Raw genomic sequence first — 19,628 nt, forward strand, 5'->3', positions numbered from 1 at the left:
CCAATGGATCTTACAAGACAGAAAACAAGTTTAAATTTGTTGGATAGAATTATTATTCAAAAGTACATTCCAAGTCACTAAAAAAAACCTCTTTATACATAATTAATATCTGTTCTGGTTCCGAGCACTTTCAAGGCGAGTTCAGGACTCATTTTGTAGATCCCGATGTCCGCCAGGATTTCTTTCCCCGTAATATCGTCATTATTGTTTAGAGCTTTGAGCAACAGCATTGCCGAGTCCAATAAAATATTCAACAAAATGCAAGCTTCTTTGATCCTGAAATTAACTCCAATAACAAAATGATACACTTGGTATACAATGTTAAACGATATCGTTAGACTCACAGCGGAAAGTAGGATTCCGGTTTGTTGACGTACAAACCGAACAGTGGAAACAGGTTTCTGAAGACGTCGTATTCTAGTTGTTCGGCTCCACCTGCATTGAAATGATTCACCAGAACAACTTCTTCAAGAAGAAACTGTAATAAATATGATAATACTTCGTTAAATTCCTGATGTAATACTAATTTATATTACGCTAGTAGCTTTAATTTATCTGACTTGATCAAACTGCAAAGCCAGGTTCTTCCAAGCTTGATTAAACAGTGGTAAAGCCAGCGCGTTGTAAAGCAGATTTAGCTGCGTCGCCAGTTCCTGAAACATGGAATATCCGCTGGGTGTGACTGACAGAGAAACAACTTCTTTCACCGACTGCATTGCAAACCACCTGCGAAATGAAGCGTTTTATTTTAAACAACAGCTTGTGACATTTACCACAGAACTCTAATACATAAATACTTACTTATCTGTTCGATACGATCTGCTCCTAGCTTTAACATCCAGAGCCACAGAATAGCTGATTTCATTAATCAATTCCTTTTCGAGTCTTCGCAAAAGCGCAACAGCTTCGTCGAACATAGAACCTTCCACCTCACCCACATTTTCAGTAGCGTTGCTCCCTTCTAGCGTAGCTGACTCCACTGCTTCAAATTGCTTTTTGAAGAAGTACAATTGCAAAAAGTGCTGCAAGAGAAATAGAAATGTATCAAATCGAATATCATACAAATTGTGTGTAAATTTGCTTTTGATATGCTTACTACGGTGACTCCCCATTCTTCCAAGACAGTTGCTACGTAGTATAATGTATTAAGAATACATGGCATGAGAGATGTTAGAGGATCGTCGTCAGTTTCGTGCAATAGTTGAAGCAACCTTATTCTCCAGTCATCGATCAATTCTAGTTGCAACTCCAGAAACTGCAACCTTGTCAAAAAGTGTAAAATATATACAATATGAATAGCATCAACTATACAAGTCATCTTTGATTACAATACGTATCTCATTGCTTTACCTGTGGCCTGGTTGAGGCAAATGTTTGTATCTGTCGGAAATTGTTGTGAGAAGAGTCAAGAAAGCATCTGCGCATTCAGTTACTTTCATATCATCAGCATCAGAGTTGGACAGTTTTTCCCAAGCAGTGTTCGAACTAAGAATTGCATCCATCTTTTCCGTAGCATCTAGTATATAAATATGCATTATCGTAGCAATTGTGCAATAATATACCGAAGTACACAATATTTTTACATTTCTTTTCCATATTGATCCACTTGACAAAAATATGAGCTTGAGTGAGAACGAAAACAGTGGCTGGCTGTGTTGGTGGATAAAATAACGTATCCCTCAGCTCTCTTTCAAAGCCCAGTGCTTCGTCCACCAAATGAGCAAATAAAGCATCATCGTACTGTACTATAGACAACTCCGAATGAAGCTTTTCGACTGCCAGTTGCACCAAAGCCTGCATGAATTCAACCTACATGGACCAAGTAATTTGTAGAAATGTTTAATAATGTTTTGGTACAGAAATAAATAAGGCACAGTAAATTTTGTGTTACCTTTGCATCCACATGATCGAAGCCTATCGAATTAGCGACTGGTTGGACATTTTTCTGCACCCATTGTACGTGATCTTTGATCCACGTCAATATCTGGGTGAAAAACCATTCCGGTTTGTCCTTTCGATTGGTCAACTTCGAACCTGTGAAGTGATATATAAATCTTTGTCTGAGCGGTCGCACCATCAACGATATTGGCAAACTCACAGGCGTAAAATCTGTTAATAATACTGATGTTACCACTGGTTTGGCAAAGTCTTCCCTAGATATGTTTCGCTAAGGACCAAACATCTTTCGTTCCAAGATTCTTAAAGCTGCAATCTTAATGCGTAACTTAACTTTGATAAAACACAGAAACATTCGTTAGTTTGAAAGGATACGGTAATTGTAAATGGAATAAATATTCTGTAAGTATTTTAAATTTAGTCAACGTTTCTGGCATATACGTGTTTAACAAATTGGATGGATTATTGCCACAGAAGGGCCACTTCAGTGCCTTTAGTATGTTGTTGTACTCCCTGAAAATTGTACGCATGTGTAATTGTCTGTATGACTACTATGTGCGTGTATTTGAACAAATATGAGACTCACAAATACATTGTATCGCATTTGTTATACATTTTAATGTCTACACATGGAAGACAATTGCTTATGCGTAAGCTAATTTAATTCCAGTTTTAAAAAGCACAAAAAGTGATCGATTTAGAAGAAATCTTATTGTCAGCGAAAACTTCGAAAGTATTCTAAAAGTGGATTCCAAAATAAGTTGAACAATCTTTGCGTAAAATCATTTAAAAAATGAACTCAAAGCTACGTCTTGAATTATTATTTTCGATAGTCAAAATTAGAAGCGCCAACTTCCAACTTGTCTCAAAGATGAAGATTGTTTGATATTTTGACCTCAATTCGTATTGTAGACTTGTTTTGATAACACCTGACAGACAATGACCTGTTTTCCTAACTAAAGTTGATTTTATCGTCATCTAACATTGCCAGATTTCTTTATGTTTCATAAATAATAGAATCGATCACTTTGCAGAAACTATTGTGTATCACGTTGATTTCGTAAAATGTGTAAAGCAAGGGTATACTTGGATAATTTATCCTTGACGAGGTTGTGCCAAAAGTGAAGCGTTTCCCTTACATAATTGACCAGATGTTGACAAGAAGACAATTGCAACTGACAACTGATATCTGTCAGATTTGTATACAATGAAATAGTGGATTCGTCGTCACCAGCAGCCAATGCTACTTGAATTTCATCACTGAAAAATATTCCCTCGACTCTTTCAATGAATATTAAACACGTAAGTGTTAAAAATAAACGGTTTACCTAATATTTTCAACGTATTTTATGAAATTCAAGTACGCTAATGACTTGTCCAAGTAACTTATCATTTCTACAGTTTTCTGTACATCTAAATTGCTGTCATTGTTACTTGTTACTCTTTGCACATCATTTCTGTACTCCTCTGAGCATTTCTGCAACCGTTCAAACTCAATGCTGGTCTTTTCGACACTTTCTATGACCACTTTCACCTTCGAAGGAGCTTCGGACGATGCCATTGATAACTGAAAATTTATTTAATTTAACACTTGATAAATGATTTAGTTTTTTGTTGGTCGTAAAATATTAGTTTGCAATATACTATTCTATTCCAACTTAGTATGAACAGTGTTGCAAAATAGCCAAACCTAACCTAGTATCTCAAAAACTATTAAATACCCGAAACTAAAATTTTATATTTAACATCCATTGCTCTATCTCTCTACATCTTCCAAATTTCGAGAAATATTTACCGATTTTTCGATTTCATTCTTCTGTAAATTCAGATACTGGTGAAATTCATATATTTTTTTAAGCCCCTTTAAATCGGACCCCAATTCGGCGTTAAACTTTTTTATAATTTTTTGTTTCGTGTCTGACATATTGCATTCTAGTTTTGTGTACGTTAAATTAACTGTCTCCTAAGTCATGGTGACAATTATGGAAATGTCAACTCGTCTCGTTCAACAAAAACACAATAAAGAAAAGCATCCCTCCGTCGCTAGTGATGTTATGTAAAAATCTAGGTGAATAGACTATAATCATAGACGAGGTATACGAGTAGATCTTCCATCTTATGGACTTTTGTGTCCAATGTGACTGCCATACCGACCTGATAATTCGAAGGTGATTTTAGCGACCTCTTCTCATGGATGGCGGTCAGTTGAGAAACTATTCACTGAATTAGTATTGATGGGCAGCAGCTGTAGTGTGTGCGTAATGACATATTCTCATTAGCCACGCCATCTCATGGCAAGGGAACGTTTTTAGGGCACTCCAAATAACGAATCGCCATAAAACTATACAGGGTGTCCCGTAAAGAGTGTAAGAACCGGAAATGTGGGGTAGCTGAGACAATTCTAAATAACAATTTCCTTTGCAAAAATGTCGGATGGGGCTTCGTTTTTGAATTATTAATGAAAAACACTGACCAATCACGGCGCGCGCCTTCCGCGCGCTCAGGGCCGTCCAAACTAGGAGAGCCAACGCATCTGGTAGGTGTGTACATCTTTACGTATTTTAATAATCTTGAAATCTTTAAATAATTTTAATCGATTGGTTACTCCAATGAAATTAATCGATTGATGTCCAATGATGGACCGTACAGCTTTCATTTTGTTAAAAAATACTAACTGTAATTTCATTTTCTGTCTCACTTCCTCCAAATCTGTTGGTAACGTAGCGAGTGACACGGAAATGGTAATGGGGCTCTAGAGCCCCAGAAAAATGGGCCGAAAAAATACACTAGGTGAAAGATCTACTTGTATACCTCGTCTGTGCTATACTATACCTCCCCCATAAAATTGTTGTGTCGGTAAGTAGGATTTTTGTCGAGTCTCTGATAGATCGGTGGAAGACCAGTCAAGCGTGACGTGTCGTTGAAGTAAAATCAATCAATATCGATCACCAACTGTATTATTGTCCTATTATATGGAATGTATTATAGTGCTGATTATAACATTCAGAGATGTATCGATATCTCGCAGTCATTTGATACGTATCTATGATTAGTATAACAATGTTAAATTTATACAGTCGACAATATTATTCTTGTTACCAGGGCAGCCAATGACTGAAGCACGGACCTACTTTTAAACCAATCAGATCTTGTTTACACTCGGTGTATCTCAAAACTTGCTTGTATGCTCTATAGTTGATGCAAGAATGTTCACATTGAAACTAGGTACATATATCGTAACGCGAAACTGTACAGTGAAATTACTAGAGTATTAGCGGTCGGTATTGCCACAATAAGGGACGTTCAGTGGTAACGCGTACAGCGCTCGAAATACGGACTTCATTGTTTGAGTATCGTACCATCCTTTACACTTCGTCGCAATGCGTTCGTTCAGGTGATTAATGTTTGTCTAAACAAATCGTAAGTCAACTCGACGAATTATCAATCACAGTAGAACCTTCGTTGCTGATCTCGTAGGATTCAACATGAGTCGAGATTGAAAAAGATATCTCTATTAACCGAAACCTTCGACTAGTGTGTAATCCATAATTGATTTTCGTGGGCGCCAAACTTTATAATAACGTTCAAACTTCATTCCCCGGTAGATTAATTCGATCGTTGACGATTTTTTATGATAAATTTTACCGATCATGTTTTTGTAGGGAATCCGAGGAATATTCGAAAGCGTTCAATAGAAAATGTTCGTAAAACTCGAACGATGGTCGCCACGGACTCTCAGGACGTCATTTTAGAGGCATATGGTGAGTCTTTGATTTTATCCTGTCCAATATACAAAATATACTCGTTTTTTTTATCATAATTTGACATTACATTCCGTGAGCAAAAATGAAATCAAAATGTCTAAAAATACTTTGTTAAGGAATCATAACAAAAATGGTAAAAATATCACTCTCTTGGTTCAATTAAGAATAATACCAGATATGAAATAATTAGGATAAGTTTGTGTTTTTATAATATCAAGTCTGTACGACTAAAAATTGTACATTGCACTGCAGACTTAATTTCAGCTTTGTTTTTTGGAGTGGAGTGATCAATCATGGCTTTAACACTAAAATTACTCACAATTTACATGCACCTACTTCTATCAGAAAGGTCAAAGTGAGTCGTTTTCGAAAGAAACAAGTATTACGACACAAATTTGTGTTTTCTCTATAAGCGTTTGCATCTGACTAAATCAAATACATTTTACAAGATGCAACAGTGATGGAAACAAAAGCATGTTGATAAATACGAGTCATATGTTTTTATGAACAAACAAAAACAATGGTAAATATGAAATAAAAATAAGTATCCAACAATCAGTGAAACATAGTAGACAAGTATTTCAACAACTTTTATACAGTGTATAAGTTCTAAAGTATACTTAGCTTTCAAAAATAGTATTTAAATTGTACAGAAACTTTATGGAAAATTTCTGAAATTCTAATGAAATCAAAAGTTTACCTAAATTCTGTGTGGAGTCAAAATAATTCCTCTTAGTATCTGTAGGTATACTACATACGAATTTTATATGTAAAATAGGAAAAAAAAGAAAACTACTTTGTAAAATTAATCATTTACAGTCTGTTTCTTAAGAGGGTTGGAGCTATACCTAAAAAGCAAGTAAATATTTTGTAAAAATTAAAAAAGGATATCAAAGTTTACTTATAATACTACATCGCAAGTACTTAATATTCTGTGAAATCTCCTTTATTTTTTAGTACAGCTTCACAGCATTTTTGCATACTTTTAACGAAGTTTCAAGTATATTCCATTGGTAATTATCTCCATAGCATTCTTATTTCATGGCATACAGTCTGTTTCATAAGAGTGTTGGAGTTATACCTAAAAAACAAGTAAATATTTTGTGAAAATTCAAAAAGGGTATCAAAGTTTACTTATAATACTACATCGCAAGTATTTAATATTGTGTGAAATCTCCTTTATTTTGCAGTACAGCCTCACAGTATTTTTGCATACTTTTAACGAGGTTTGCAGTATATTCCATTGGTAATGATAATAAGCATTCTTATTCGATGGCTTAATTGTTTCAGTGTGTATACTTGTTTTCCCTGAAGCCTTATCTTAAGAATTTCCCATACATTCTCAATGGGGTTCGCGTCCGGTGACTGTGTGGGCCAGTTTAAAACATGAATATCGTTTTGTCTTTTCCACTCGGTGCAAAGGAGATTTCATAGAATATTAAGTACTTGTGATGTAGTATTATAAGTAAACTTTGAAACCCTTTTAGAATTTTCACAAAATATTTACTTGCTTTTTAGGTATAGCTCCAACCCTCTTATGAAATAGACTGTAAATGATTAATTTTACAAAGTAGTTTTCTTTTTTTTCCTATTTTACATATAAAATTCGTACGTAGTATACCTACAGATACTAAGAGGAATTATTTCGACTCCACACAGAATTTAGGTAAACTTTTGATTTCATTAGAATTTCAGAAGTTTTCCATAAAGTTTCTGTACAATTTAAATACTATGTTTGAAAGCTAAATATACTTTAGAACTTATACACTATATAAAAGTTGTTGAAATACTTGTCTACTATGTTTCACTGATTGTTGGATACTTATTTTTATTTCATATTTACCATTGTTTTTGTTTGTTCATAAAAACATATGACTCGTATTTATCAACATGCTTTTGTTTCCATCACTGTTGCATCTTGTAAAATATATTTGATTTAGTTGGATGCAAACGCTTATTGAGAAAACACAAATTTGAGTCGTAACACTTGTTTCTTTCGAAAACAACTCACTTTGACCTTTCTGATAGAAGTGGGTACATATAAATTTTGAGTAATTCTAGTGTTAAAGCCATGATTGATCACTCCACTCCAAAAAACAAAACTGAAGTTAAGTCTGCAGTGCAATGTACAATTTTTAGTCGTACAGACTTGATATTATAAAAACACAAACGTATCCTAAGTATTACATATCTGGTATCATTCTTAATTGAACCAAGAGATTGATATTTTTACCATTTTTGTTATGATTCCTTAACAAAGTATTTTCAGACATTTTGATTTCATTTTTGCTCACGGAATGTATCTATGTATATCAGTAAAAATCATAACAAATTTTAAAAAGTAAGATATACTAAAAATAGGTAGTTATTATTACAAATGATGGAACAAGTCATTTTGATCCGTGTTAAAAATAGTGAATGTATTTTCTAATCACTGGCGATTCTAAAATCAATGCTAAAAAGTATTGTGAAACGTTTTCTAATGGAAGCATTTTTCAATTACACAGTGCTTTGCTGGAATTCGTCGACCTTTTCAATTACCTTTACAGGTTACTACAATCTATAAGAATTTTGAATTATTTAGAAAATTTCAGTTTCAATTTGTCCTACGAAACAAAGATCACAGTTTTAAAAATACCAAAAGTATTTAAAAAAATTCCAAAGCTACCATTAGAAACTATTACAAAGTGTTTCTTAATATTTTAACACTTTAATAGTATCTAGAAAGTACAAATCGCTTAAAAAAAATCAATATTCTTTGTTTTAATGGATTAACCAATGGTTTTAACGAAGAATAAAAATATTTAAACTGGTAATAATTTTTAATACAACTTTTTCTCCAAAAGAATCTCATAATAGCAAGATGATAAAGTAAACTTGATTTTCATAAAAGTTTGTAGCAATAATTATTGAAATTGAAACTAGAAAATCAATTATATAGCATTAATTCTTAAATTGCTTTCTTTTTTATGGAATACAAAACTGCTGAAAGAAATAGTAACTTTTCTTCGTATCTACACAAATTTGCTTTCAATTATAACTTAAAGCAAGGCGTATGCATTATTTTGCATGAATGGAAATATTCACACAATTTTAAACATAATATTCCAGCAATATTTGAATTGTTTACGCAAGCTAAATATCAACTGTCTTTTCATTACCATATTATTTAATTTTATATATTCCAATGTATACTATTGTAACTATTGTATTGGTTAAAACTATTTCAGAGAAGTAGAATATATGAGAATAAAATGGCTCGTAGGCGTAAAACTGACATGAAACCATCTGTGAAATCATCCCTAAAGTATGTACCTGTGCGAAAGTCTAGTAGACAAATAGCTAAAAAGCAATTGGAAGAGAAGAAAGTGAATGGAGAAATTCTACAAATATCTTACCAAAATGATACAGATAGTGGTAAAAGTTCATTAGAGTACCAAAACCAAACAAACCTGAAGAAGAACCAGAATTGTTTGCGGAAATCTAACAAACACAAGAACGCTTCAAATACCAATCTTCTGGTAATAAATGAAGAGGTCGAATACTCAACATCTGGATACAAAAAAGATGCCAGTGAGAGCGATAGCCAAGATGGAATAGACATTATAATTGAGCACTCCGCAAAACTGAGTCCTGAAGATGTCCAGCAGGTAGTCGTTGGTAATTCAACAAAGGAATCAGTGAACGAACCTGATTCGAATGAGATTGAAATATGGCCCGAAGATGTGGTCGAAGAGACAATAATTTGTGAAGAGATGGAAGTCAAGGAAGACAATAAAAGTTTGGGCGAAGAACATGAGGCGAAGGAAGTGGTTGTGATAAGCGATTCTTCGTCGTTAGAACAAAAAGACTTTGTTGAATTCACTGTGATAGAAACAGAGGCCGCAATAGAGTCTGATTTGAGAAGCACTAATATGGAATATTGCGCCATGCTGAAGAATATTTGCAATTTAGAAAAAGATTTAACAGAGAATTCTACATGTTTGGATACAGAGATGAGTTGTATTAACAAAAGTGATAAATCTAATTTGGAGGAATTATGTTTGTACGAAAAAGCATTGTCTGACAGTGGGAAAATTCCCTGTGTAAAGAAATCTGAAGAAACCACATTGAAAGAGGATACTGTTTGCAGAATAGATGACAAAATGGCAGACATGCAGATTAGCGAATCGTCAAAGGAGATACAGAAATTGGTTAACGATCTGTCCAACATGGAAAGCGTAACATCTCCATTGCAGATTGCTATTAACATAGAAAAAGAGATGCCAATGGCCCTAGACGATGAAAGCAGTTCTTCGATATTGGACAAAATAGAACGGTTGCACTATCCAAACGATTCTACAATAGAAAACAAAAGTTCACCTATTGAGGATAAAATGGACTTCTCCGATGGTCATTTATCAAAATTGAAAGACATGCAAGACAAGAAACTTGAAAACCAGCGTAAGATTCAGTCACAACAAATCGAATTACTGTATGGCAATAACGAAGGGGATAACAAAATAGATGGAGAGGATACAAAGTTATCTAGCAGCAGCGAAAACAGTAACGATACATTGCTTTCATTGAACAATTGTAAACTTACGGAGTATGAAAGCAAGTGCAGTAGTTCAAATGATACAGAGAAAAGGGTGGAATTCAGGAGCCGCAGTGGAAGCACAGATACAACTGGTTCAGAGAGTGGATCGAATAGTTCTGCTGTAAGAAGAAGCAGCAGGATAAGATCGATAGGTTTGATGAAACAGAGGTACGTCTCATGATTATTTACCTATAATATTGTTAATTTCTATAAGTATGTTAAAAAAACTGTTTTACTATTTGGTAGATCTCGTGGTCGCGGTTTGGTTACGAAACCAAATATAGATATTACAAAGTCAAGCACTCAAGAGAAAGTGCAGAACAGTGTTTTGATTGCTCAGGATGCGAAACTAGAGAATGCAGCTGAACTACAATCAGATAAAGAGAACAACGTCAGTAAGACTGGAAATACATACGATTCGTTTGTGCCTCTAGCAACTGGTTGCAATGCTACGGGTTACGATTCAGACTCTTGTAAACCTGTTAAAGTAAAGTCACGGTGGCGAAGATCCAGTGAGCTAGAAATGGGTGGATCAAATGCAGCATTTGGAACAACCTCTGTAGTTGGCTCTTTCGGAACTGTGGCAATCACAACTGAATCAGGATTGCCGAGTTTGAAGTCTGCGAATGGAAGTTTAACAGTAACAGATATTGGCTCCTCTGACTCTGGATCTGGATCCGCATTGGCCACAAACATTCTATCCAGTGCAGAAGTGGAACAGATGAAGGAAATATTAACACCGGTTAATAGTATTGCTGTTCAAATTCCTAGGACTGTGGGTTCAAAGATCTCGTTGCCAATGGTCCCAGAAATAGAAGATAGAGAAATGGAGGAACGGTTGAGCCAGTTTGAGTATTTGCCTGAAAATTTGTATTTGACTGAAAGGTGAGTGATAAGAAAAGGATAGTTTTACAAAAGTTTGATACATATAAATTGATTGGGTCTTTTTTTAGATATACGAATAAGGAAACGAAACGAATGGTTTGCGATTGCTTCTTGACAGAGGAAGAAATAGAAAGGGGAGAGCTTGGGTGCGGAGAAGATTGTCTCAATAGACTTCTAATGATAGAATGGTACGTTTTGTGTTATGGAATGTTTATTAACACCATTAAGTGTGGAATGTTTAAAGAAACATTATTTGTGGAATTTTTAGTGGACCTCGATGTGTGGTGGGTGATCGATGTACAAATAAAAGATTCCAGAATTGCGAATATGCTAAGTGCGAAGTATTCAGGACGGAGAAGAAAGGGTTTGGTCTAAGGGCCATTGCTGATCTCTTGGCGTAAGTATTCTGAGAATATTTTGAAAAGTATAGTTTTGGTCCTGAATCTGGGATAGAGTCCTGACAAATTTTGGTTTTTTTTTTAATTAAAATAAGAGTTAGTAATTTTAGTATCGATTAATTAATTTGAAATCGTTAGAGGGGAGTTTATAATGGAGTATGTGGGAGAAGTGGTGGATCCCAAAGACTTTCGTCGTAGAGCAAAAGAGTATTCAAAGGACAAAAATCGACATTACTACTTCATGGCGTTGAAATCAGATCAAATAATCGATGCCACCATGAAAGGAAACGTTTCAAGATTCATAAATCACAGTTGTGATCCAAATTCGGAAACCCAAAAAGTAAGTAAAAAGAAACTGAATTAAAGTAAATTACACTGCGTAAGTTTGTTGCAATTTGTTAATTTTGAAATTTGTATAGTGGACGGTGAACGGTGAATTGAGAATAGGCTTTTTTAATAAAAAATTTATAGCTGCTGGCGAGGAAATTACGTTCGACTATCATTTCCAACGTTATGGGTAAATACAATAATTTTTTAACATAGCTACGGTTGTAGAAATTGTATGGCTTCTGTGCTACGAAATAATTTTGTTTTATGAAATTTTCAGTAAAGAAGCACAGAAATGTTTTTGCGAAGCACCCAATTGTCGCGGGTGGATAGGCGATACACCGGAAGAGGAAAAGGAAAAAACTGAGAAGAAAGAGAAACGAGAGAAGGATATGAGAAAGAAGAAGGGAGAAAAGAAGCAAACTGATTACATGGAGGACGAAGACGTAAGCTTAGGCTTATTTATAGCGTACCCTAATCTTCTCTCGATTGAAGATTTATAAATATTTAAATTCTATGCCGTTTATAAATATTAGAACATTGGTCGAAACTTTATACTGGGAGTGTAATTTTGTTCAATAATTTATGGTAAAAGCATGATCTAGAGACATCAACTTCAGGAATATTATTATACTTCTTTTCTCTATGTTATAATAATCCAAAGATTAACAACGTTTCAACCAAGTTCTAATAATTATTAGAAGCATTGTAATTGAAATTGTGAAAATTCTAGAGCAAAGAAAATAGGTCTTATTAAGTGAAAACTATACTCGACATTTGTATCGAACCTATTCTATAGTAGACTGTTTTCTTTGTACTCATTTTCATTATCTGATTTCAGTTGCATAGAATCCCGAAAACATTTAGAATTCTAAAAGTTGGAATTACTGATTTATAAACTTGAAATTTGAAACTTCTACTTTTTAAATTTATTATATTATTTTCAGTTGCATAGAATACTGGAAACATTTGCAATTCTAAATATTAGAATTTAATTTACAAACCTCAAATTTTCTCAACTTTTCCATTAAATTTTCTGTATTATTTTCAGTTGGAAGAAGAGATAGATAAATTGTGTTCTGGTGGTTTGAAAAATAGAGCCCACACGTTAACTTTAAGTCGATTGATGGTCCGCAGCAGAGAATTAGAACACAGAACTCGTCTTCTACGCTTAATACAAAGCGGAGAGCAGCCTTGCAGGCGATTATTCCTAGACTATCATGGTCTTCGTTTAATATGGAGTTATGTTATGGATATTTCAACCAACGATTCTGACGAGGCTCAGCAATTTCGTCTAGAAGTCTTAAAAACACTAAATACTCTTCCTATTCCCAACAAGACTATGTTAATGGACAGCAAGATCTTCGACGTTGTAGAAAAATGGTCGAAAAGATTATACTTTTCCCCGAATGGTGATTCCCCAGAGGACGATCAAGGGAAATCAAAAACTAATTGCGAAGAATTACAGATTAATTTCGATGTTAACGAAAAGAAAAACTCTTATTTGGTGGATATAGAGAAACAGGAAAATAATATTGAAAACTGTATATCTGTAGATAATGGCGACCAAAATCTAATTCCTGAATTAGCTTCGAGTCTTCTGGCCGAATGGTCCAATTTGAAGGAAGTATTTCGAATACCGAAAAAAGAAAGAATTGAGCAAATGAAAGAGCATGAACGTGAAGCAGGTAATTATAATTAGTTTTTATTATGTATTGTGACACGAGTTGAACAGTTTTTTTTAATTCAAATTTTGTTGGTGATTCTAGATCGTGGATACAGAGAAGAATTGGAAAAAGAAGAGAAACGAGGAACGTCTTACGATAGGTATAAATGGAGATTAATGCTAGAGGTTTGTGTGGGAGTACCTGAAAATTTCATTTACATTTTCTTCGGTGTTAAATAAAATAATCTTGAAAACTAACAATTTTCAAATGACTGTAGGATAACATGGTTTCTTTTCTTCGATGTTCTGGTGCCCACACACCTCTAATAAAGATATATAATCAATAAACATTTATAGTTTTTAATTAAAATGGAGTTTAATATAATTTGTAATCATTCTCCTAGGCACAGATCCGACAGGTATGGGAGAAATGAAACGGAGAAACGAGTAGACAGAAGACGCGGACGAGAGTCCCCAGAATCGGAGTACACTCGAACGAAGGACAAAAGGATCGAGGAAAGAAGCAGTTTGGTCCCGATTCCAAGAATGACCAAGTACGAAAGAAGACAATTGTTTGCGCTGAAGGTTGCCAAAGAAGAAGAAGAGAGACAGCGTCGACAACAGCAAGAATCGTGGCAGGATCATGAAACCAGGTGTCTTGCGTTGGGTATAGATCCTCACACAACGGCCATGGTGGATCCACAAACGGGATATCCTGTTTTTTACAATCCGTCTCTTGGACAGTGGCAACACTATCCTACTCAAGGTTATTCCTTTCTTCTCTACCTATTTCACATATTAATTGAATACAAAAAGTAATTATGAATCCTGATGAAGTTACAAAACTAGATACAATTCTAACCGTTTCTATTTTATATATCGTTTTTTAGAACTCTATAATTTCAATTTTACTATTCGATATAGTTTTTTAATCTCTATAAACAAGTAGGTATGTATCATTCTTCCACAAGAAGAAGGCACAGCGTGTTTACATCCCCACTCCTGTTGCTGTCTGCTGACTCACTATTGGTCGAAAACGGTGACGGAAGATCGGTGACAGCCAATCAGCGGATTGCAGCAAGAGTGGGGCGGTACTTATGCTCTAACCTAATAGTTCGAGTTATAATACCTTAAAATTTACAAAATTATTTCACTTTAGACTGTTATAATTCTTGAACTATTGGTCCAAAACATTTTGTAATATCATCAGCGATTTTAAAGATATTCTCGAGGGGGTCAATTTAAATGATAAACTAGCAATGCATAGAATTTTTTTAATAATTATAAACATTCGTGTATCGTCTCTCCACCAGAAGGAGGCATAGCGTGTTTACATCCCCACTCCTGTTGCTGTCCTTTGATTGGCTCTCACCGATCTTCGTCACCGTTTTCGACCAATGCCTGTGAGTCAGCGAATTGCAACAGGAGTGGAGATGTAAACACGCTGTGCCTTCGTCTCGTGGAAGAATGGTACTCAACACTAGATTTACGGACTTTGATCACACATATTTTTATTGATACCTTTCATGTTGACGATTACCTTAAAATACGATTTTTCTTTTGATTAGAATATATTCATGCCATTGCATCAATCAAATTCAACATAAGTTAAAAAATAATATTTACGCGTTCTGCAATTTTAAATATGGGATCTGACATCTGTCAAATTGACGGCTTCCGTAAATCTAGTGTTAATTGCCTATCACTGTATACTTATGTCTACCAGTCTGTCTAATGAAATAAATTTTGTCCACTAACTCTATTATATTATGTATTTTCCAAATTTCAGAGGGAGAGATAAGCCAACAATGCACTCCAGTGTATGTAAGCGCCCCACAATCGGTACCTGGTCATTCACAGCCCGGTATAGCGCCACAGAACTCTCACGTTCTTCCATCAACAATTTCCTCAGAGATATCGGTTGGAATGACTACCACCATACCATCTGTCGTTCCTCCGGTGGTTTACACATTAAGTCAAACTCCAGTGTTCAATCAAACAACGACGGCTTATTCTTTGATGTCCCATTGCCACCAACAATATCCAGAGAGCCAGTTGTCGATATCTAGCAGCTTAGTCCACACTGGAACGCCATCCGTTGCTATTCAGACACCCCAGCCCATCTATGACCACGAGAAACAATCGGATCAGCAGTTCCCAGCTAAAACGTTTAAATCACCGCAACCGGAAGTCCCTCCGATAGATTTACCTCCGAAATGGAAGAGCGCGACGGATAGCAAGGGTAGAATATATTACTATCACGCGAAGGAACGTGTGTCTCAATGGTTGCCTCCACCGCCGGACCATATCGGTGTCCAGCCGGATTCTTCGTCGTCCTCGGAGTCCAGCGAGGAGTCTAGTTCGTCCAACGAAGACGAGGAAGAAGTAGAAGAGGATAATAATGAGGAACAAAAGAACGAAGAAGCGGATTTGGCCAACAGTTTGGTGGAGAAATCGTTGAACGGTTCTAAGCACGTTGCAACTAAGAAGAGCGGAGTTTGTAACGCCGTTGGAGGATCTGGACTGTTTCCAGAGGGCAAGAAGAGAAGAGAGGGATTGGTCCAAGAAAGAATTATCAGCGTATGTTGTATTTAATTATTAAAGATTATGACATTGAACGTGTATTTTGGGATACACGTGTACCATTCTTCCACGAGAAGAAGGCTCAACGTGTTTATATCCCCACTCCTGTTGCTGTCTGCTGACTCATTATTGGTCGAAAACGGTGATCGGTGACAGCCAATCAGCGGACTGAAGCAAGAGTGGGGATATAAACACACTGTGCCTTCTCGTGGAAGGACGATACATAGAGTGCAGAGTGTACTCGATTATTTTCGAAACTCATGATGCTAGCAAAAATTGTTTCATTTTGCTTTATGACCTTTTTATATGTTTGACCATTGTAGAGCTTCGTTAAAAATACCAATTTGTTGATGGAGGCTTCGTTAAAAAGTTATTAACAATTAAATTCAAAAATTTCAAATCGTTCTGGAAAAATTATTTTCGGTTGCGGGGGTCAATTACAATCATTTTTGGTGAATAGACATACCCTCAAAATCCCACGCACTTTCGAGAAAAAAATTCAATACTGGTGAAACTTTAGACATTAATAACTTTTTAATGAAGCTTCAATTAACAAATTGGTATTCTTGATTTTCGTCTTATTTTGGCCTCTAGAAACCCTCATTAAAATTTTTCCCAGGTGTGGCCGAACACCCTCTATATTATTAAAGTATTCTCTAATTTCATTCATGTAGTTTTAATACCGTGTTATATATATAATATTACATCAAATGCTTCAGTTAAAATATATATTTCATTAGTTGAATGTTATAAAAATAAGCGTTTGAATACTTCAGTAAATTGTAAGAAAAATTTTGCACATAAATCTTTAAATGCTTATCGTTTTTTAACAAAGGATTTCTGGACACTCTGTATATTATATTTGTATATCTTGCAGCCGCGCCGCGAAGAGGATCGCATAGATCACAAAACGCACAAAGGGATCAAGGAGAAGATTCGACGTCAGAAGGAGAGGGCAAAATTCAAGGAACACGTTGAGAAGCTACGAAGGCATCGTCGAAGTAACAAATCCAAGTCGCATTCGCGTCACAGTGTGAGTAAATTGCAGTCGCCGTCCACCGATTTGTCGACAATGTCCGAGAGGAAGATCAAGGATACTTTTCGGGTGAACATGGCAAACGTGATGGTGCACTTTTTGAATCCGTACAGAAAAAACGATTGCAAACAAGGCAGAATAACCAACACGGAAGATTTCAAGCATCTCGCGAGAAAAGTACGTTTACCAAATCAAACAAGAAGAATCTATAAAGATGTGGAAATCAATTTTTCATCGATAACACTAGGTTTACGAACACCCATTGCGCATATTTTTATTATAATTTGCTACGTTGACATTGAAATGCAGTTTTTTCTTTTAATTAGAGTATACATCCATATCGTTACATGAATTTAATTCAACATAAATTGCTAACAAATAATATTTATGAGTCCTATAACGTTAAGTTTAGAATCTGAATGCGTCAAATTGACGCGTACCTAGTGTTAAGCAAACATTGTAGTATACACCTATCATAAGCAAAACTCTAAAAGACTTTCATATGTAGAATATAACTTAGTTATGTAAAATGCATTAGCAAGAAGAGGTTTACATTCGTGTATATTTTTTTCTTTGCATTTTTAATTCATCGTTTTGCAGTATAAATTTGAGAATTGACGAGTAATCAACAAATGCTTGTGTCATTTAAACAATGTAACCGAGCAAGATAGTCAATACTAGCCCTGAACCAAATTGAACTTATCATAAAGCAGATATCGATCGTGGCGAGTATGATTATTAGTGTTGAAGAAAAAAAATTGTACTCTTAACGAAAAATTGGATTATAGTACAAGTTGATAAGTTAAAAATACAAAGAAAAAATATGTACAATAATGCAGACCTCTTTTTGTTAATACATTTTACATAACTAAGTTGTATTCTACGTATGAAAGTTTAAACAATTATGTCTTGAAAACTGGACCTATTCGATGAAAGTGTTTTAGTGTTTTCTTATACTAGATGAATAGTACAATGTTGTTTAATATCGATTAAAAATTGAGTTCCACATGTGTAGCTTCCCCAAAAAGAATTTTACTTTGATGAGTATTAAATTGTTAAATGTTTGTTTCAGCTCACTCATTTTGTGCTCGCGAAAGAATTAAAACATTGCAAAAGCGTCGATGAGTTGCAGTGCAACGAAAATGTTAAGCATAAAGCTAAAGATTTTGTACGTAAGTATATGAATAAGTTCGGTGCAGTTTACCAGAAAAGTACAGACGAAGATTAATTATCTAACTTATAAACGTGAAATTGTTATTTATTACACGAATTCTTCTATCATGAAATATTGTAATATACCTAGGAGAAAAAAGAAATATATATATATTTCTTATTTAAATATATATATATACACCTAAGTAATGCCCAAATGTAGATATATTTGTAATTATTATTGTTGTAATATATGCGAATTTGTACATGCTTCAGAAACATTCTGGTAATAGGAGCCATCGAAAGAAAATTAGCAAATTTCTACATTCATCTATTCTATATATAAACACGATATTTTTCGTTTAGTATGGAATAATTCACGCGTTAATCTCTTTAATCAAATTGCATTTTGTGTTTCGATACAACGTGTACATCTTGTATAGTTAAATTAGGCGTAAATCTCTCTCTGTCTCTTGTACTGGTTTCAAATCTATAACTTTATTGTTAAATATCGTATTAACGTCATAAACACTGTAAATATATATATTGTAAAAGAATTTTTAACCGTTTCGTAAATGTAAGTTGCAATTACGAGATTTTTTGATATTTATGATAAGTGAACGGATAGGAATATAATCGGGAAAAGTCTTGCATTCGTAAACATACTTTCTATATTCGAAACAATTTCTTTTTACATGGTACAAAAAAAAAAAAATTAATTCTGTGATGCATAATCTTTAAACTGAAAGCAGTGTACGGTTTTAAATAAAGAGAAATCTATGTTTACTGTCGATGTATTTTCATTTAATTATCGAATCTCTTGATTTTATTGTAAGTTATGTTATGCTTGTATTAATGAGATTAGTACGTTTGTCATACATAAATAATATTATATTATTATATATATTCATTCTTTTCTAATTAATTACATATATATATATAGTATTAATTGAATGACGTACTTTACTAAATTAATACAACATGAATCATTTATTATTTAGGAAGCTCACATTGCTTTCAGATAATTCTTATATGAGACTACAAAACGGTTAAAGAAAATTTTAAATAAAGTAGGAAATAATTGTATCGAAAAAGCAGGATTATTATGAGGCACTTGAAGTGGCCCACCAAGTTCAGGTAAGATTTTTAATGTAAAAAAACAGTTACAATTATTTTTGTAGGTACAGAGCGAGCTCAATTCATGTTGAGCAGTAAACGAAACTGTAACCTTGGCTGAAAATTAATTTATGTCTCATCAGCATGAATAGAATTTTAATCAGGCATAATAGGATATGTTAAACCATGGAACTATTGGAGTAAGTATTTTATTATAAAATAAATA

The 19,628-nt window shown here is 34.3% G+C and overlaps 2 protein-coding genes across 4 annotated transcripts; one reads left to right on the plus strand and one right to left on the minus strand.

The window, feature by feature from the left end:
• Positions 1–35: 35 nt before the first annotated feature.
• On the minus strand, positions 36–3,945 carry Rint1 (RAD50 interactor 1). Its single transcript, XM_076780956.1, has 12 exons — positions 3,692–3,945; positions 3,225–3,463; positions 2,983–3,156; positions 2,272–2,409; positions 1,892–2,153; positions 1,584–1,809; positions 1,351–1,516; positions 1,097–1,262; positions 802–1,022; positions 561–726; positions 345–478; positions 36–276 (listed from the first exon to the last, which is right to left on the minus strand). The coding sequence occupies exons 1-12, from the start codon at positions 3,818–3,820 to the stop codon at positions 93–95; spliced, it is 2,205 nt and encodes a 734-aa protein (XP_076637071.1). The 5' UTR covers positions 3,821–3,945; the 3' UTR covers positions 36–92.
• A 1,231-nt stretch (positions 3,946–5,176) lies between these two features.
• Set2 (SET domain containing 2) lies at positions 5,177–19,114 on the plus strand. 3 transcript variants are annotated; one of them, XM_076780582.1, is made up of 15 exons: positions 5,177–5,290; positions 5,559–5,657; positions 8,891–10,407; positions 10,486–11,124; positions 11,193–11,312; positions 11,393–11,521; positions 11,661–11,862; positions 11,942–12,039; positions 12,130–12,295; positions 12,901–13,537; positions 13,619–13,676; positions 13,920–14,281; positions 15,305–16,095; positions 16,976–17,311; positions 18,207–19,114. In XM_076780582.1, the coding sequence occupies exons 2-15, from the start codon at positions 5,655–5,657 to the stop codon at positions 18,360–18,362; spliced, it is 5,214 nt and encodes a 1,737-aa protein (XP_076636697.1). In that variant the 5' UTR covers positions 5,177–5,290; positions 5,559–5,654; the 3' UTR covers positions 18,363–19,114. The 3 variants fall into 3 exon arrangements, with proteins under 3 accessions (XP_076636697.1, XP_076636698.1, XP_076636700.1); XM_076780583.1 differs by having other exon boundaries at positions 5,207–5,316; XM_076780585.1 differs by lacking the exon at positions 5,177–5,290 and adding an exon at positions 5,412–5,430.
• Positions 19,115–19,628: the final 514 nt, after the last annotated feature.

This window comes from Colletes latitarsis, chromosome 13 (assembly GCF_051014445.1).
Source record: "Colletes latitarsis isolate SP2378_abdomen chromosome 13, iyColLati1, whole genome shotgun sequence".
Taxonomy (NCBI): Eukaryota; Metazoa; Arthropoda; class Insecta; order Hymenoptera; family Colletidae; genus Colletes; species Colletes latitarsis.